This window comes from Psammomys obesus, unplaced genomic scaffold (genome assembly GCF_907164565.1).
Source record: "Psammomys obesus unplaced genomic scaffold, mPsaObe1.curated_primary_1811, whole genome shotgun sequence".
NCBI lineage: Eukaryota > Metazoa > Chordata > Mammalia > Rodentia > Muridae > Psammomys > Psammomys obesus.
The window spans coordinates 4,261,315-4,281,378 of NW_026585587.1; the positions used below are offsets into that span (position 1 = coordinate 4,261,315).

A 20,064-nucleotide genomic window follows, 5' to 3' on the forward strand; every position below is an offset into this window, starting at 1 on the left:
TACTATCCAAGGACCATTCCATCTGCAGCAGCCCACGGCCTGCTTTACTCTCAGAATCTCACTGAAACGTGAAGGACCACACTGTTCCAGGGCCAGTGAGCCATATGAGGCTCAACTTTTTTGGACGATGATAATATTTTTGTTATTCATCTAAAGCAGAAAGACAGAGAAGCAGGCCAAAGGCTTGGGGAATAGAAAAGACAACAAAAGCAGAGAAGGCCAGTCTAATTTGAATGGGAATGAAAACACGCTTTACTACAGGGCGGTAGAGCTCTCTGCTCTGCCCAGCAACACACTGAGCCACAAATTCAAGCAATTACAGAAGAAATATGTTTAAGAAAATATTAACACACACAAAGAACTATAAAATACAAGAACGATTTACACAAAGAGCTGAGTTCAGTATCTTTTTCTTTTTATGTGAGACTTATCATTTACCAGTAATGTCTGAGATGGCCTAGTCCTAGGATTTAGGATAATGATTCCTGTGTTGGGAGGGATTCAGAGAGTAATAACATATGTAGTTATTTATCACAGAGGAGTAAAGACAACATCTCAACATTCTGCTCCTTCACCAAAGACTCAGAACAGACCAAATATTCGTGAGCAGAAAGGGTGAGGGCAGAGGCATCACGGTACCTCATTTTGAGACATACTACAGAGCCATGATGGCAGAAGCAGCATGGTCATAGAGTAACAACAGACACATGGAGCAGTGGGTCAGAACAGAGAGCCCAGAAGTGAGCTCGAACACTGAGCCAGATAATTCTCGACAAAGGTGTCCAAACCTTGCAGGGTGTGTAGCTGGTCTTTTTAATGTGTGCAGGGAAAGCAGGCAAGAGATGAAAATGGAACTGTTGTTTAAATGACTGTAAAAGCAAAGGGAGCAAAACCAAAGACAGGGAAACAATGACACTGAAGTTCTGCCCAGCATGCAAAACAACAGAGGAAAAGACAATCTACAGAACTGAGAGAATTGTTTGCCAGCCATCTTCCCAGTTCATATCCATAACACATAGTGTATTTATCCTGTGAGGAATTAAAAAACAAGATTCCGATTACAAAATGAGCAGCTGCTCGGAACAGTCACAAGTGCATGAGGCACAATCAAAACCATCAGTCGCCAGGGAAACGGAGACAGTGAAACATCATGTACACCAGTTAAAATGTGGTTAAAGCCAATAGCAAAGCCAGCAAAACCCGGTATGTGACAAGTGCTGGCATGAACATGGAGAACAGGAACTCTCATACCCTGCTGTTGGGTCCCTAAACCAGAGCAACAGTATGGAGGCTCATCTAAGAAGTGAAAGTAGGACTACCATGGGATCTACCTATCCCACCTCTAGGTATACATCAAAAGGAAATCAAACCTGTAAACCCCAAACACGCCTGCCTGTCCGTGCCGACTGTGAGGCCACTCATAATGGCGGATGCTATGATTAGCTTACGTCCTCACCAACAGGCACAAAGTGCCTGTAAGTAGCGGAATATTACTCAGCCTTAAAGAAGAGTGAAACCATGTCATCTGCAGCAGGACAGACAGAACTGGGGGAAATGGTATGAGGGGAAATAAGCCAGGGACAGAGACAAGTACCACACTTTCTCCCTTGTGTGTATAGGCTGGGGTGGGTGAGTATGAGAAATGGGGAGTCATGGGGGCAGAAAAATAAAGGGAGGCCAGATCTGCTCTTTGATAGCTGCATGTTGTACACGAGTATTCAAATATTGAAATATCACAGTGAACCACTTTAGTAAGCACAATTAATACATAGCAATAAAAATAAAAGAGCAACTAAAAATCTGCTTCTTGATAAGATGGACACACACTTGTGTTCAGAGTACATGTGAAAATGATTACCTTTATCCAATCACCTCTATATACATCCAAAGAGGAAGTTTTAACTTATTCCACCTTATTTTTGTTCCGTTTTGGTTTCGACACAGGGTCTCTCTACAGAGGCCATGGCTGTCCTGGACTTCCCTACGTAGACCTTACTGGCCTTCAACTCACAGAGACCCACCTGCCTCTGCCTCTTGAGAGCTGCCTGTTGTTTTATTTCCAATGCTGAGATCTTAAACACGAAAATCACCCGTGAGGAGGTGAAGCCAAGTTGCCAGATGGCATTCTCGACTCCTCTTCTGTATTTATGATCACGGTTCTGCTCTACCACAAATGAGTGTTCTCACGACACACCACAGAAACACATATACCCACAGAAACACAATGGTGCTCTCTACAGGAGGCTCACACAGCAGACGTCACAGGGTGTGCGACCTCGGTAAGGCGTTCGATGAAGGGCGCGCCACCTCCCCTGTCCCCCCCAGCTGTCCTTAGGAGGCTCTTATGTTGGCATCACACTCTTCCATGAGAAGAATCAGGTCCTCGATCAGGCTGTGCTCTCGGCCGTGGGTCACTTTCATAATGTCGAAGGCCTAAGGAGAGAGGAGAGGTGGCAGATTAACACCTCAGAAGGGACAGGCCCCTGCCTGGAGTTTCCCCGTTTCCCCGAGGCCCACAGCTGAGCAACTGGTCTTTAAGGAGATGGCAGCTCTGTGGTTCACAAAACCAGACTACAGGTGGCATGGGTGCTGCCGGGAAGTCTGAAAGCTGGACTGTACCGGTGGCAACCTGGGCTGACACCATCTTCAGTGGCTATACCGGTGAACAGGGTTGGGCTGCTAGGGTCGGGACCTGGTAAGGCCCATTAAGACCACTATACTGCACAAAAGAAGAAATGGTATCCTCCCCACAGCAGTTTCTAAAACTATTGATTTTGTGTTGGGGGGTGGAGGGCTCTGTGTGTGCCATGGTGTGCTTGTAGGGAGGGGCTCAAAGGACATGAAGGAGCTGGTTCTCTCCTACCCACGGGGTCCAGGGATAGAACTCAGGCTGCCAGGTTTGGTGGCAAGCCATCTTTCTGCCTCATGATAAATTTTTATTGTTTTGTATTTTATTCTCACCTACGAGTTCTTAATCACTATGTATAGGGCACGCATATTCTACGTTGTCTTTGTGACAGATGCCGGTACAGGGGTGGCATTTTGATGATCCCTTCCTTCAGCTTCCATGTTCAGTCTGTTACTAAATTTTGAAATTCAACCTCTGGAGTACTTTGAAACTTGGGCTGAGCTGGTGGGAGAGGACAGCAGAAATAAAGTTAGCAACCTAAAAGCCAGAAGTCTCTGCCTCGGTCACTAGCGTTTGCTCCTGGGACAGCACCTTCCAAGCTGTGAGGAGGCCAAGCCATGTGCAGAAGGCCCATGTGAGAGGCTCTGGATGACTAACTCTGCTAAGCCAAGACACCGGATACCCAGCGAGGCTTCAGATGACCCGGGTGTCCAGGCCGCAGCCAGCCAGGCGCTGTGGAAAAGCTGGACACTGCTCCCGCCGAGCTCAGTTCTAATTCCTGACACAGAACGCTGAATGCAATCTTACTGTTCTCCGCTCTGCCGAGTCTGTGGATGGTTGGCTGCGGAGCAGTGAACAGCCCCAACGGCAGCATCACATACGTGGGCGACAGGGTGGGAACAGGGAGGGAATCCAGAGCTACTGTATCCGGTGTGTCTGTGCCCCAGAGACCCCTCAAGACGTGGCGATGGTGGCTGTGAAGCACCAGGACAGCCTAACCCTCCAACCCGTACCCCACTGAGAACAGGTGCAGTAACTCCTACAATCACACCCACTCCTAAAGTCCGAGTGATGACCCCTTTTTGGTGTGAGCAACTCCACCATGTTTACAGACACTGTTTCAGAAACTGCTCTTGAAAATTTAGGTCACTGCCAGCTGGTTTTGCCTATGATACTACCCAGATCTTCTAGTCTACGGGTTCCTTTACGCTGTTATTATTAGTGTAATTAGTGTGTGTTTCTTCTGCTGTTTTCTTTGCTAAGTATTTGCTGAGATAAATCCTCACGAGTGCAATCCTTGGGTTCAAACACCTTAAAGCTATATAGATTTTGGAGCTGGACAGTGCTGAGTGGGCCTCACAGTGCGAACCCCTCAGTCCTGTCTACGTTCATCAAGCCGCACACCCTCACCTCTACAGAAGGGCCGACTGAAGGCAGGGCAAACAGAGCATTTAGACCAATGGCTGCTGGCAGCCTGTGCTCCTGGCTTCTTCTCTTGTTTCTGTAAAGGTGTTCCCTCTAGACTTAAGGAACAGAAAACAAGCAGACTTTCCCTGTCTGTCTGTCTTTCTGTTTCTCCCTCAAAACTGAAAGAAAGCTGTGACAGCTCTGGCAGCCAGGCCCATAGGAGGGGCCAGGGCAGACACAGGGAACTTGTCTGTCCTGCTGCAGTTAGCAGTTACCACACATATCCTGAGGCAGGGCTTGCTAGAGTGGAGGGGAGAGCCGGAGCTGCCCCACCCTGCAGGCAGCCAAGGTCGCCCTGGCCCCTCTGGCTGTGCTGGACCTGCCGGAGACCTGTATGATGGTGTCATTACAGAGGCTTCTGGGTCAGAAGAGATCCTTCATGGCAAATTCTCCCACTTGAAAGCTGCCGTGGCTGTCGGGTCCGCCTCTACAGACCTCAGGCTGGCGAGGCTTTGCAGAGGAGAAGGGAAGGTTCTCTGGGACCTGGCCCTGCAACCACCCTGAGAAATGGCTCAGCTGGCACAGTGCCCTCTGCTGGCGTGCTCTCACAGCTCCTAGGCAGACTGGAAGCTTTGCCCCCGCGGGGGGGGGGGGGGTGTCCGCACCTTCTCCACCCCGAGGAGGACCTGGGCCTGCCTGTGACTTGACTGACAACCAAAGGACAACTCCATCTGCTTGTCGCCCTGACAGTGGAAGGCTGATGTGTGTTTTCACAAGCACCTTTCTTGTTCCAGTCTTTCTCAGTATCCCTCTGCAGTTCCAGTCCTAACCAGAATTTTCCTGTGTATTCAAGGGGGAGAGCTGCCATCTGATAGCAGGGCAGGTGGCCAAACTCCACTGGAGACATGGGGCCTATGGCCACACCGGGGCTGCGGGACCCAGCAACAGGGCTGCCGCCACCACCTGGCCTCGTGGCCACAGTGCCAAGATGGCTTTCTGTAGGCAGGGCAAAATGTCCAGCCAGACATCCTCCCTGATCAGAAGAAACTGGCCTAAGAGGAGGCAGAGTGGAATGCCCAGCTCTCTGGCCTCACCCCAGTGTCCACTCGGCCTGTCCTGTGTAACCTCTAGCTGTGGACACTGTAGTGACGATGGAGAAGAGGAGAGTCTCCTGGACACAGCTTTAGACAGCCTGAGGACCCTGGGGGAAGGGGTCAAATGATGGTTGTATGCTGTGTCCTCACATTTGCTGGTGAGCTCAACATGAGGGTCATGTGGGGGCAGGGCACGAGTGTTCTGGAATCCCGTGCACCCCGGTGGCTAGAAGCAGAGGACAAGAGTATAAGGAGGGGACAGTCTAAGGTGAAACGAGTAGCGGCGGGGGTAAGGGTGAGAAAGAACCAGAGTATATCACACATGTGGAAACCAGAGCTTAGATAGAATGAATAAACATGCTTTTCCCTGGGTGGTGGTCATATATGGAAGAGTGATGGGCAGAAAGGAGAAAGAACGTCTGCCAGCAACTTCCATGTATTTGTGGGTGTCAATGATGGGACATGGCCAGGCAGACCTGAAGATGGAGGACATCTGGTGCTTGTCTTGGATGCCACTTGTGTCTTCCATGGTCCTGAGGAAAATACCTGCCCGGGATGGCAGAAAGCCCTCAGTGGGCTTAGGACACCCCTTCCGCTCAGCTGCAGGGCGAAGGACGCTTCCTCTCACCTCACCCCCCAATCCACCGTACAAAACCAACAAACAAAAACCCCCAAAGCTTCAGTAAATAAATCTTGGCCGAGCCAGAGAAGCTGTTGCCAGGAGCTCGGAGTCTCCCCGCCCTCAGCTACATGCGTGCGGGGGGGGGGGGGGGGGGGGGAACAATTCCAGTTTAATTTCCTGTAGTGGCGTATAAAACAGATTAGGGAAAATATAAAACTGAAGCAGGCTTGGTTTGGGGAAAGCTTCTCTCTATTAAATTTTATTTTATTATTTTTTTTAATGCTCTCACTTGAAAGGAGCCTGCGTACAATCTTGAATGGAGGAGGGCTCGTTTGAAGCCTCCGGTGGGATGCGCGGCACCCACCTACAGATTCTAAATGTCACACCGGAAATGGTAATGCGGATTGTTTGCCACACGAGAGGCAAGGGCTCTCCGAGAAATAAAGAAAAGGCCCCCAGAACTGATTTCCATCTCATCGTATCTTTTTTTTAAAAAGTAATTTTAGAATTGTGGCCATGTGTTAAATAAAATGAATGAGATCAAATCATGATTTAAAGTTGGAAATAATATGGCTTTCTCATTAATGTTTAATATAAATATATTACATTTATCAAGGATCTCATATGCTTTCTACTGTGAGCCTGGGGAATGCAATGAATGACTTCCCTGAACACGATTTAAATATGGATAGAAAAATCAGAAGGAAAAGAAACACATGCAAGATGAGAGCTTCCAGATCAGGTCACTACAGGGGACAGTGCAGCGACTTTTCCTCATCTGTCCATTCCAAGATGAAAGCAGTGTGTCACCACAGGAGGTGGTCTGGGCATTCAGGAGGGTACATGGAGCTGTGCCCCAGGGCCACTGAACCTCTTTGCAATAGGCAACAGGAAACCCCAAAGCTTCCCTGCAGACCCCACGCCACTCCCTCGGAGGGTCAGGTCTCAGGGGTATGTGCTCAGGGTGGGGGTGGGGCAGACTCTCCCTGGAGAGAGCAACTGTCTACCCATTTACCCTGTACCTTCCCAGCAGCTCCAGCAAGTCAGGGAGGGCCCTTGCTGTGAGCGGGGCTCTGTCTCTGCTGGACAGTCGTGTCCGTGAGATCATCACAGGGAAAGCAGAGTGCTGGATGCCCACACGGAGGGTTACAGATGTGGTGAGTTCAGGGCTGTCAGCGGCGGAAACCATGCCAGAAAGAGCTGCTGTTGTTGGGGCTGGAAGTGGTGGCTCAGGGGTTAACGACGCTGGGCCGCTACTCTAACAGAGAACCCGGGGTCAGTTCCCAGCCCCCATAAATAGCTCACAACTACCTGCAACTCCAGTTTCATGCTTTTTTCTGGCCTTCATGGGCACTACATGCCTTCAGGCAAAACACACACACACACACACACACACACACACACACACACGAGTTGTTATTGCTAAGATCTTTAATATAGTACTATAATCATGTTTTTAAGAATTTATTTTCATTTTCTGTGTTCCGTGTTTAGCCTGCACACAGGCATGTCACTGCATGCTTGTTTAGTCTCCTTAGAGGCGAGGAGAGGGCAATGGACCCCCGGCGCTGGAGTTGCAGATGGTGTAAGGCACCATGTGGGCGCTGGGAAATGGACCGGGGTCCTCTCGGGAGCAGTAAATGTTCCTGACTGCTGAGCCATCTCTGCAGAACCAACCCAGTAGGTATGGACACAGTGCCCGAGACTCTGAAGGGGTCAAACATCTTCCCCGGATGTAGGCGTCATCGAGTGAATGAACTGGAAAGCACAACCTGGGTTGCACTGCGCTGTGCGACAGGCTACAGCAGACGGAGGAGGGACAGAGAGGTTTGCTTCTGTTTCCAAGTACTGTGACTGATTTCTGATCCGATTCCACCGAGGTCAGAGAGCTTACTCTGTCTGAGCCCCACACTTACGAACCTTTTACATTAACTGACGTTTGTTTACCGGCTCAGAATGCGGCACGTGCTCTCCTGTGACAAGCGTGCTTTACATACTGGCAAAGGGTCTTTAGTCTGCCTTTTTGAGTAGAGTTTCATAAACATCACTACTGGTAGTAATACATCTTCCTTTCTCCTTGTCAATTTCTGGCTAACTGTCCTTATCAGCTGTAGTCAGAGGCTTCGTGTTTACCTGTGCTTGCAGGTTTCTGTTTTCTGTCAGGTCTACAGGTTTGGTTGGGTTTTGAGACAGTCTTGCTATGCTACCCAGAGAACTAGGGTTCCCCAGACTGGTCTCCAACTAATCGTCCTGCCTGGGGCTCCAGGGCAGGGCTCTTCCTGGTTTTGTTTCCACTGTTTGAAACTAGTTTTGATGCAACTATGTTTATTGTTACATGTTTTGGGTAGAAGGACATTTCCATTATATGATGCCCTTGGTCTCTAGTAAAGTTTTCTTTGCCTGGAAGTTTACGCATATGATATCAATTCAGCCACTACAGCTTTATTTTGATTATGTTTTCATGATGTATCTTTTCCCGTATTTTCACACTTACTCTGTTCATAACGTTATATTTAAAGAGTTTCTTATAGGCAGCACATACTTGGGTCATTTCAAATATATCTGTCCTACTAGTCTTTGCCTTTCAGAGTATTTAGACTAGTGATTCTCAATCTTCCCAATGCTGCAACTGTTTAATACAGTTCCTCACTCTTATGGTAACCCCCCAACCACAAAATTATTTTCATTGCTACTTCATAGCTGTAATTTTGCTATTTTTATGAATAGAATGCAAATAGCTACATTTTCTGGCGGTCTGAGGCGACCCCTGTAAAAGGGTTGTTTGACCTCCAAAGGGGTTGTGACCCACAGGTTGAGAACCACTGATTTAGATCATTCATATAGACTATATCATTACAATGTCATTATTACTACATTAGAATGTAAATATACAATTTTTTTCTTGATTGTTATTTCTGCATTTTTTGTCTGTTTCTGTTTTGAATCGCCCCCCCTCTGCCTCCGTGTTACCATACCTATTTTAACATGGCATTTAAGAATTTACTGATGTAGGGACAAGTCCTCATGTAGCTAGGCTGGCCTTGAACTTGCTGTGTAGGTAAGGATGATCTTGAACTTCTCATCCTACTGCCTCTACCTTCCCAGCAATGAGCGCTTCAACTGTCAATACAGAAACTTGAAAAGGAGAAGGAAATCCTACTTATTCCTATTTTTGATTACTGTAGTCTTTCCTCCTGATGCCTAAAGATTATTTCTTCTGTGATTTTTCTTTTGTTTTAGAGAATTTGGGTGACAGTTCTTTTAGGAGAGGTCTGATGGTGATGAGTACTTTTAATTTTCCTACAGCTGTGAACAGCTTGTTTTTGTTTTTGTTTTTCAGTGCTTGAAAGATGTTTTTGCTGAATTCAGGTTTGGGGGTTAACAATCTCTTTCTCCTAATACTCTTGAAAACCATGGGTTATTTTGTAGGATTTCGGGCAAACCACTCTCATTCAGGTGTCCTTCCCCTGTCAGCAAGGAATGATTTTGTCCTCCTGCTACCGGCAACGATTTGTTTTGGGTTGCAGTTTTTTTTTTTTTTTTTTTGAGGGATGAACCTAGGTGCGAATGTCTTCGTGTTTAATTTGGGAGAGGGGTATTTACTTAGTTTTATATCTTTTGCCAAATTCAGTAGTCTTCTCTCTCTTGGGAAAACTACTGCAGTAAAATATATAAGTGATATGTATTTTTATATATACTTAAAAAAAAATTTGCCATGTTAGTTGGCTAGTTTTATGTCAACTTGATACAAGTTAAGAGTCATCTGAGAAGAGGGAGCCTCAGTTGGGAAAATGCACCCACCAGACTGGTCTGTAGGCAAGCCTGTGGGGGCATCTTCTTGACTGATGAGTGATGTGGCAGGATTACTGTGGGTTGTGTAGGTGATCCTGGCTTGTGTAAGAAAGCAAAGGAGTAATCCAGGAAGAGCGTGTCAGGAAGCATGCTCTTCCGTGGCTTCTGCTCCAGCTCCTGCCTCAGGTTCCTACTCTAGATTCCTGTCCTGGCTTCTCTCAGTGATCGACTTACAGGTTGTAAGATGAAATAAACCTTTTTCTCTCCAGGTTGATTTTGGTTATGGCGTTTTTGTCACAGTGGTAGAAACCCTAGCTAAGGCACCATGCTGGCCTTCGTTAGATGTGCTGACCAGAGGTACACTACTGGGCAACCATGTCTGCCATCCATGCTGTAAAGGTGTGCCTGCTACATAACAGGCGCCTATCCCGTGTGTTCCTCGGGCTCTTGTCACCACCGCTCTGTCTGTTCTGGGAGCCTCGCATATGCAGAATTTATAGCACATGCCTGTTGTGTTTAATTAGTGTAATACCTTCAGAGTTTATCATAGCATAGCAATGGGAGCTTCATTCTTCGTAGAGCTGAATAATACCCTTGTGTGTGTCTCTAGTTACATTTTGCTCCATTGGCAGACTGCCTTTTGATGCAGAATGCTTATAATTTTGATGAAGTCCACTTGTCAACCACTAGGCCTTAAATTTTCCAGGCCTTTGTCGTCACAGTCAGGAAATCGTTGCCAAACTCAATGTCTTGAGGTTTTCCTTCTTTGCTTTAATCGGTTTGTAGTTTTAGCTGTTATGTTTAGGATTTTACTCCATTTGAGTGACTTCCTGTATGTGGTTAGGTGACTCTCACATCAGCCTTTGCACGTGGACATCAGTTTCTCTTAACACCATTTGCTGGAGTGATTGTCCTTTCCTTACTGAGTGGCGCTGCTGAGAACTACTTTTCCATATTCGAGAGGGTCCCCTGCATTTTTTATTGTGTAGGCATTTGTCTATGTATCCATCTTTACATCAGTAACATAGTGTTTTGATTACTGTAGTTTTGCATTCATTTTTGAAATCAGGAATTGGAATTCTCCAACCTAGTTCTTTTTAAAGATTCACTTTGGCTATTTTGTTGGGGGTGTGTGTGTCTGAGTTTCCATGTGAATTTTAAGATTGATTTTTCTATTTTGCAAAAGAAAAAAAATAGACAATTGGCTTTTGATGGGATTGTGCGTATCACGCTGAGCAGTGCTGACATCGTTGGTCTTCTGATCCGTAACCATGAGGTGTCACTTTATATTTTAACATTTTTCCTTCATCATTTTAGTTAATTTCTAAGAATTTTATGGTATTACAAATGAAAAATTCAATTTCTTTCTTTTGTCAGTATATAGAACTTCAAATGACTTACGAATGTTGATTTCAGATTGTACTAATTTGCTAATTAAGTTATTCGTTATAATGTTATGTGTGCTCTCACCATGTAAGGTTTTGTCATGTTTACTTTTTCTTTTCTGGTTTGGATGCTTCTATTATTGTTTCGAGTACTTTTTTTATTTATCCTGTTTTCTCTTCTCTTTCTGGGAGTCTGATAGCAGAAGGTTAACATCACTAGTAACTGGTCCCCAGGACCCCAAGGCCTATGTTCAGTTTTAATTTATTACGCTTTTTTCCCCTGTGTGATTGCTCTTACAGGGGGTAGATCCTATCATTCTGCCTCAGTTTCCCAGGCCACACTCAGTTCCTGTCCACTTTATTTTGCTTCCTGAACTTCCAGGCTCTTACATTTCTGTTCATTCCTTCGAATCTTCCCTCTCTTCATCAAGACTTTCTACGTTTTCCATTTGTTTTGATAGTGTTTGTAATTGATCACTGAAGCATCTTTACCGAGGCTGCTGTAAAAATCACTGTCAGGTGACTCTAATGCATTCTGCTATCTCAAAGCTGGCTTCTGCTGATTTTAAAGAGTAAGACTGGTTCTCTGTGTGGTGAGTGATTTTCAGCTGAAAAATGGGTATTTTGAGAAGCAGAATTTTATGCAAACCTTGCTCTAACTGGGTGTTCCTGACATCACTCTAGAAGGGGGCAGCAGGGTGATGCCGTCTTCCTGCCTGCCAAAGTCCAGAAGTCCTCCCCAGGTCCTTGCTACCACTGGGTTTAGACCCTCTAAAGGGGACATTTATGCCTATTTTTCTTTAAGACTGTTTAATCACTTTGCTTGCATTTCATCCATCATTTTTTCCTTGCCTCTTCTTAGATCCTCCGAAGCTGGTATTACACGAGGTTGTAAGCCTCCTAAAGTGTGTGCTGGGAAACGAACTCAGGTGCTCTGGAAGAGCAGCAGCCCCTTTTAAACGCTCAGCCGTCTCTCTAGCTCTGTCTCCTCTCTTTCTTGTGTGACAGCACACACCTGTTGTTACTAAGTAGGCCACATTCAAGAAGTATCAGAACCAGGGGCTTGGATAGCATCAGCGACACTTGTGACATATCATGTCTCATGTCTCTTTTCCTCCCTCCCGCCCACTCGCGTGACAAGTTGTGACACCACATGTGCAGAGGGGAAACTTTCGATACATTACTGTCCCCTGTTGCAACATTCACTGAGCAGATCATAGTGTCTTCTGTCTAGATGGACTGAGTGATTGACATGTCACTGACCAGATACCAGAAGGGACGTTCTCCCGGTGACAGCAGGAGGGTCTCCTTCCATCCATCTGGGAAAAGTGCCCAAGGAAGAAGAACAGGAAAAGATGGACACTTCCAGGAAGCCCCAGTGTTTCTCTCCTTGGCTAAAGGCTGGTGTCAATTAGAGATCAGAAGCAGACAATGTGGCTTGCCTTCAAACACAAGTTGGTGTTAATAATCCTTTAGGCATTTATCACCTTCTGTGTGTAAAAATGCCAGCGTGTGGGCTCAGTCCCCCTGGACACTCCCTGAGAAGACTTGTTGCAGTATGCAATCCTTCTACCACAGCTCTCCCGAGGCATGAGTGTTGAGGCCCAGAGTTCCCCCTTCACATATCAATGGCTCTCCAGGAAAGCCTATGGGCAGGAGCTAGATGAGCACGTGACTGCCATGAAATGGTGAGAGGAAGTTCCGAGGTGTGGGAAGGCCGTCCTGGCTTTTCTCACTCCTTCCCTTCCCCTTTCTCCAACAATGAACACATTTTTGGTTTTGGGTATTTCACCTGATGCGGAGCTAGTTACAAGGATGAGAACAGTGACTTCTAGGCTGCCGGGCTTCGGAAGGTGGCTCCCCCCCACTGAAATGTCGAAAGTACCCCACTGGCAGAGCCAGCAAAGGCTTGTAAGAACCAAGATAACAAAGACGTTGACGCTGAGCCCTGCAGGACTGGTAGAGGCCTGCCGGGCCCAGTGGGCCAGGAAGTACATTGACAGTAGAGGAAATGGCTTTGTAAAGACCTGAGAGTTAGTAGGGCAGCACTGACTAGGGGAAATAGCCTGTCCTGGCAGTGGGGGAGGGGGGTGAGTGGGGCAAGGCCTGATGGCCAGGTCTCCCACACCACGAGAAGACAATCTTGTGTCCAGAGGCTGTGTGTGGAGAAGGGTGAATTATGGGACAGGGCACATGTGCAGTGGTGTCCTGAGGATCTCACCGGTTCGTGAGAGTGACTGTTATCGTGACTAGGAGCCTGGGGGGGGGTAGTGTAGTGGGTTCAGTGATTGTCATGCAGAGATGAGGACCTGAGTGTAAGCCCTGGGACTCATGTTGGAAGCTGGCTGTTGAGGAGGGAACTTGGAATTCCCTGTGCTGGGGAAAAGGAGATGGGCAAAATCCGAGATGCTCACTGGGAGCCCCCAGACACGGTGATGGCTCTTGGGGAATGATACCTAGTTGACCTCTGGCCTCCACACACGCGCGCACACACACACACATAATGCACAAGCAAGTTGATTTTATACTGGCAGTGTAAAATGAATTACAAGGCAGAAACTGGCAAGTGTTACAAAAGTTCTTAGAGATGGTTGTTAAACACCTACTAGCACGCTTGGACGTGTGTGCTCACACGCTAAAAGCAGAGTTTAGCGTGTAGAAGCAGAGGCCTGGCAACAGCTAGAGAAAGGTACACCTGGTGGAACCCGACTCTTCGCACACTCACCAGCCTCAGGTTCTTCATGGCTTGAGGAAACATGCCTCGATGGAGCTGCAGCTTGCCAACTTTCATCACCTGCACACCTCTGACGGGGTGGCTCCCAGGGAAAAAGATCCTGGAAGAGACCAAAGGGCAAATGGTGTCAGTAGCTCTCGCCTAGCAGCCAGCATTTCCTCGGAAGACTGGGAAGTGGGGCATTCTCCGGCTGTGTTAATGAGCTCCTGGAGGGAGATGAGTTTGTGATCTGGAAGCCAATACCGAGGGGAGGGGATGTATAAGCTTTCTTCAGACCCCAGAACACCTTCTGTAGAGAGGTCACGGGGTCATGGTGAAGAGAAACCCAGCTGGACCTGAGGGTTACGTGTAGAGAACGCTGCCTTGCATTGTGGACTATGAAGCTGACCCTGGTTCTCTTCCATGAGGCTCCAACACTAGCTCAGCTCCATCGATACACATGTGTGGAATAAATGAAGAGATCTGCTACACTGGAACACTTAGCCATGGGCTGCATGGGCCCACAGCTCACGGAGGGCACAGGGCCGGCATCATCTAAGGGGATAGCTCCAAAGATGGCCACATGACCATCCAGGCAGATGCCGCCCTCCTTCGGAGAAGCAGCATTCGGGCATGCCCGGATGCTTTCAACATACACGAGCACGTCTCTGATGCCAAATCGAGGCTGCCATGCATTCTCTGCAAAGCCCTCTGACTGGATCCCGGTTGGGGAGCCCATCGTGATTCACCCTGCCCACAGCACCCGTGTGCTCACACTCTCGGACCACTGGCTAAGGTGCCCAGTCTGCAGTGCATTCTCACAGCATCCAACACGGGGCAGGAACTTAATTTACAGTTGAGGTCTTTCGTACTGTCTTGGTTTCTTTCCCTGTTTCCGCAATAAAACACCCTGACAAAAGTCACTTAAGGGAGAAAGGGCTCATTTGCCTGACGGTGCCAGGCTACAGCCTGTCACGGCAGGAAATTGCAGTGGCCAGAGCTTGAGACACTTGGCAATACTGTGTCAATCTGCAATCAATACAGTTCCCTCTAGACCTGCTCCGAGGCTGGCCCGGCTGACCTGTGGACAACCCCATGCAGGTGTGCCCAGAGGCTCATCTCCGATGTGTCAGGCTGGCGATTAAACAATCACGGGCATACAGCGCCACACATGGTGGTATGGTGATGGATCAGAGAATGAGGGCTCAGGACTGTGTCATTCATACTGGACCCTACAGTATGGTCTCTTCTGCCCCTGATAGGCTCTAAGGTAGCGGGTCTCAACCTTCCCCAGGCTGCGACCCTCTAACGCAGTTCATCATGTTGTGGTGACCCCCAACCATAAAATTGTTTTCAATTGCTACTTCACAACTGTGATTTTGCTACTGTCATGAGTCGTAATGTAAATATTTGGGGGAGGTAGAGGTTTGCCAGAAGGGTCGTGACCCACAGGTTGAGAGCTGCTGCTCTAAGCAAATACTGAGCTTCTGGTGTATGTGAATGCAGGATTACGCCTAGGCCTGAGGGGAAAAAACACACTGGACAAACATGAGCGTTTCCTTCAAGACCCAATGATCCCACCAGACATAAACATTCACACAAGGGTTAAAATAACATTACAGGAAGGAGTGTGATCTAGTGCCCAAATCCTGTGAGCTCTATATTCAGTTCAAATCTGTTGACCCGAGTGGAAGGAGAGAATGATACAGAAGTTAATGGAGAGAACTGATGGGGGGCTGGGTGCACTGGAGAAGGACACACGGGATAGGCTGGCTCCCAAGAACTTGGAATGGCTGTAGAAATGGAAGAAGGAGGGGCATTTAGTTAGACAACAAGAGAGAGTCCAACCAGGACATACACCCAACGTGGAGACGGGAGGTTCCTGTCTTTATAGCCCGTGGCCACACAGACAGTCCAGGAGCTGACTTAGAAAGGGCCAGCCCCGTGTCTAAGCTGTGGCTCTGCCTCAGCTGCCCTTCAAGCGGGAGCCCACTGAATCCATAGTTAAGATCTCCTGGGTAACAGATCCTCTGCACCTCGTTTCCCTGATTCAGCTCCTCTCTGCACAATGCGATGTGGAAAGCCATCCATTCGTGCTCTTAAAAAGGTAAGATTGCTAAGCTGGGGCAAGCACTGTGCCACAGAAGGCGGGCCGTGCCTGCTTTGAAGACCCAGGAAGGGAGGAGAGGGAGAACAAAAGCAGACACCTGGGTCCCCGATCCCCTTCATCTCTGGTGTATGCTACGAGGTCAACCATTTCAGTGCTTGTCCCTTCCAGAATGAACAGCATTATGGGGTTGTATGGAAACGATTCTGAGATCCTCAGACAAAAGGCTTGAGTGCAGGAGGCCATTATCAGAAGGTAATTGCCCCGGACACGTTCCCTGAAAAGCACACCTGGATTTGGGATTTGATTTTATTGCTGTGAATACGGTATAGTTAAATTTAAAGGCCAAAAAGTAATTTTATACTAATAATCTCTCGCTAAGTGGGTGTCTGTCACGTCAGGGAGCGGAGGGAAAGAAAATCTTCGGCTCTGTGATGGCAGAGAAAGTGGTAGATAATTACTCCGTGACGGGTACCTGCCTCGGTCACCGGAAGATTAAAAACTGAGTAGAGTTTCTTAAGAGAGGGTGAGCAGGAGGTTCCTATGTGTGTGTGTGATGGGGGGGGGACGCCCACACAAAATCCCGTGAGCCCGCTCTTAGGAAGGGGGTGCTGGGGACTTCTGTTCCTGAGGTCTCCCAGCTGACCTGTGGAATCAGAGGTAAGCTTACTGGTTGGAGCAGCACCCCGGGAGCCCTGGGGGAGGCTCACTCCTGCTGGGTGGTCCACTTGGGATGTAGGCTTTCGTGAACCTCCTGCGAAGGGAAGCGATGAGAGAGGGCAGCGTCTGCTGGCCCTCACCTAACAGGGCTCTCGGGGTGTCGAACGAGGCTGCACAGGGAGCCTGCAGGTGTGCTGGGTGGAACAGGAGTGAGGGTGTGAAAGCAAGGGGGGAGGCGCGGCTGTGGGAGGCTGGGTTCTGGGGCGAGTGCTTTCAGACACCTGCACAGGTCTGTGCTGTGTTCTCACCCTTGCTGAACACAGAGCTGAGCTGAGGAAATAAGGACTAAGTCACAACACAGAGAGGGACTTGAGTGTCCCTCCCCACTCCCGACACAGCGGCCAGGGCCACACTGACTTGGGGAGCAGAATGAGGGAGAGAAGGATGGGTGCTGGGCCTGGCCCGTGGCACCTGGGAAGGGGCAGGTCATTCTACCAAGGGTAGGAGAGGTTGGACGAAGATGTGGCGGGGAGCAACCTGAGGCCAGGCCACACACTGCAGACTTAGCGAGTGCCCAGGTCTTCCTATCAGGTGACACTCGACTGAGGGGAAGGAAGACACATCACCAGATGGAAAATATGGAGAACTGGAGAAGAGGCCCCTAGTGTCAAAGACGGTGGCCGCTGTCTTAAGTCTTTTAAAAAAAATGAAGGATTTGAGACGAACAAGGTCAGAGAGTTGGTTCAACAGCATCTGGGGACCGGCTAGGACACAGCAGTCACACAGTCGCGTCCCCCAGACTCAGAAACATCTTGACAAAAACACGTGAGAAGTACATAACACCACAATCAGCTGGCAGGGTACTCTACTCATCTGGGCACTGCAGATGTTCTAATTCACAGGAACAAGGCAAGCAATCCCACACCCCAGAAAGCTGGGCAGAGAACGCAGAAACTGCCCTAGCACTGCTCTGGTGAAACAGGGGGAACGCCTCTGAACAGAGAACCCGGCGCTGGGGGGAGGGGGAGAGAGGAGGGAGGCGCATATATACACTAGCTTCAGTTCCAGCTGTAGGCACATGAGGTCTTGCTGCTCTCACGGTTCAGCAGAGGCTGGGGAACAGGGAATGGGAATACTTGAGAATTCAAAGAACCCAGAGGAGAGCAGCCCTGTGCAGGGGGCCTTTGCTGCACGCCCAGCTCTCTCCATGTGATACAGGGACACTCGAGATTGCCTCAGCTGTGCTGGGGCTTTTGTATTTCCACCGCAGGAAGAAGCATTTATTTCTCAGGTCTGTTTGTAAGACCTGACCGCGAAGCATTTGCTGGTCCTGAAACGAGAGCTTAACCTGCCGGTTGGCTCTGCGTCTCTGAATGGATATACAGCTCTAGCTGGATGGATTTTAGCTGAGAGGTGCAGGATGGTGATGGAGCTTGAGCGACTTCTAAAAATCTGATCCAGGGGGAAAAAATGTATCCGTAGATGAAGCTGCTAGATGAAAGGATGGTGGGGAGGCTTCCAGGGGTGGGGTTAGGTTGTTGCAAGCTGACGCCACTGATCAGTCACTGACATGGGGCAAGCAGACTTTGAGTGCTGTCTGATGGGGCCACTGCTGAAGTGCTTTTGCATTACCTACACAGCATCCTTGCCAAACCAAACAGAAACCAACAAACCAAAGCAGAATCTAATGGAGCCCATAAAATTAAACTCCATTTTATGGGAAACACAAGTGATAAAGGCGTGTGTGGAAGCAGCTGGCTGAGCCCAGGGTGTGGGAATGCACAGGACCTCTGAGCAGGGTCCTTCACAGGTCATGGCGGGAAGGGGGGGAGATGACAGGGTGGAGCATCGCAGACTTAGTGAGTTAAGAGATATAATATGCAAATGTAACTCACAGCCTGGGGCACCCTGATTCAAAGAGAGCAGTGGTGAAAAGACCTTTCTCAGATAACGGCAGGAACCCGAACATGGGATGCATTTGAGCTTTAAGGAAATGTCCACCTGTTTTGTATTAAATGATGTAATGTCTGAGATGTGATTTAACTATCTTCTGCAGAATCCGTTTTCCCAGCAATGGTGGATTAGCTTGCTTCAGACTGACTCCTGCTATGAACAAGACAAAATGGTCAAAATATTTGTAAAACCTTGTTTGAAGGTGAGCCAGACCATGGAAGCAGCAGGGTCCTAAAGACTCACAATTATGGGAAAGGACTGGAAGGCCTTATGAGCGGAGCGGTGCCATTTTTCCCTGTGAGTCAGGGCCAGGAAGGCCAGGCAGCTGAGCAATGGCTCAGGAGGCTTCCGGTACAAGAACACTCAGCAACCTACACTGAGGATTCAAAAAGGAGGAAGCGCTTGAGTAAACGCCAGACTTTTATCAGTGGCTCCTGGCGGACTACAGCCTAGGAACGGTGTGGAAGACTGACCCAGTTCACGCCTTGCCCGGATTCAGGTGATGCGTTTTTTGCCTTGATTGCTAGTAGCAAAACTCTATTTCTGTGAACGGCAGCAGCATCCAGAGGCTCCTTATCTCTTTAATCTCTCTGTACAACAATACGCTGCATTCAGCAAAACTATAACCAGGTGCACAAGGAGGCAACTGTCAGAAGACCAAAGAAAGGAACACAGAAGTGAGGCAGAACTTTTGTACTAAAACATTTAGCTTCTCAGAGAGACTTTTAAATGGACCAAAATAAGCCAGGCATGGTGGCACACACCTTTAATCTTAGCACTCAGGAGGCAGAGGCAGGGGGATCTCTGTGATTACGAGGCCAGTCTCGTCTACAGAGTGAGTTCAAGGATGGCCAGGACTAGGTAGAGAGACTCTGTATCTATAATAATAATGAGTATTTTTGAAAATTTAAATATAAGAAAAGATATTAGCAAATATCAGATTTACATAAAATTGGCAACAGAAACTCTAGAAGTGATAACTCAGTAATTTAAGATAAGATTAGCCCTGGCTCTGGATCAGCTAACCTGAATGCAAGACCAATGCACATATCTATGGTAATTCACAGGAGGGACACTCGTGTTAGCTGGCCCCTAAAGGAGAGAAGGGAAGCATTGGGGCAGCACGAAGTCTGATAACTCAAGCCTGAGAAATTCCCCAAGTAACAAAAGGCAGCAAGACACAGGTTCAAAGGCAAAGCTTCTTGAGGACAATTCACCCATGAAGAGTTGGGGAAGGCAGGGATAAAATGGTGGTCCTCTCAGAAGCCAGGTGGTGGATATGAAGGTGCATCGCATTACTGTAATTTTGTGAATATCTGACAATTTTCTCTTAATTGAAACAAAACAAAACAAAAACCATGAAGGTCACTGGGTCTTGCTTTTCCACTTTAGAGAGCATGGACCCTTCCTTTTGCAGAGCTTCCCCAGCATCTACAATCTGGGATTGTGCCGATCTGGGATTCCTTGGCTACAGCCTTTGGAGCAGTAGTCATGTACCCTGATGACATACAGCTTACATTACAGCTTTTAGACAACACCACCCCACAAAAAAAAAGGAAGGAAGGAAGGAAGAAAGGAAGGAAGGAAGGAGGAAGGGAGGGTAGGAGGGAGGGAAGAAAGGAAGGAAGGAAAGAAGGAGGGAGGGAGGGAGGGAGGAAGGAAGGAAGGAAGGAAGGAAGGAAGGAAGGAAGGAAGGAAGGAA

The 20,064-nt window shown here is 48.2% G+C and overlaps 1 protein-coding gene across 5 annotated transcripts in view; it reads right to left on the bottom strand.

Annotated features, from left to right (window-relative positions):
• Nucleotides 1-228: 228 nt before the first annotated feature.
• Nucleotides 229-20,064, bottom strand: part of Smyd3 (SET and MYND domain containing 3) — a 522,086-nt gene continuing 502,250 nt past the window's right edge. For all 5 annotated transcript variants that reach the window (XM_055608843.1, XM_055608855.1, XM_055608861.1 and 2 more), the window contains 2 exons: nt 13,655-13,763; nt 229-2,433 (listed from right to left, as the gene is read on the bottom strand). In XM_055608843.1, the coding sequence (XP_055464818.1) occupies nt 2,332-2,433; nt 13,655-13,763 (211 nt within the window). In that variant the 3' untranslated portion in view covers nt 229-2,331. The remainder of the gene's footprint in view (nt 2,434-13,654; nt 13,764-20,064) is intronic.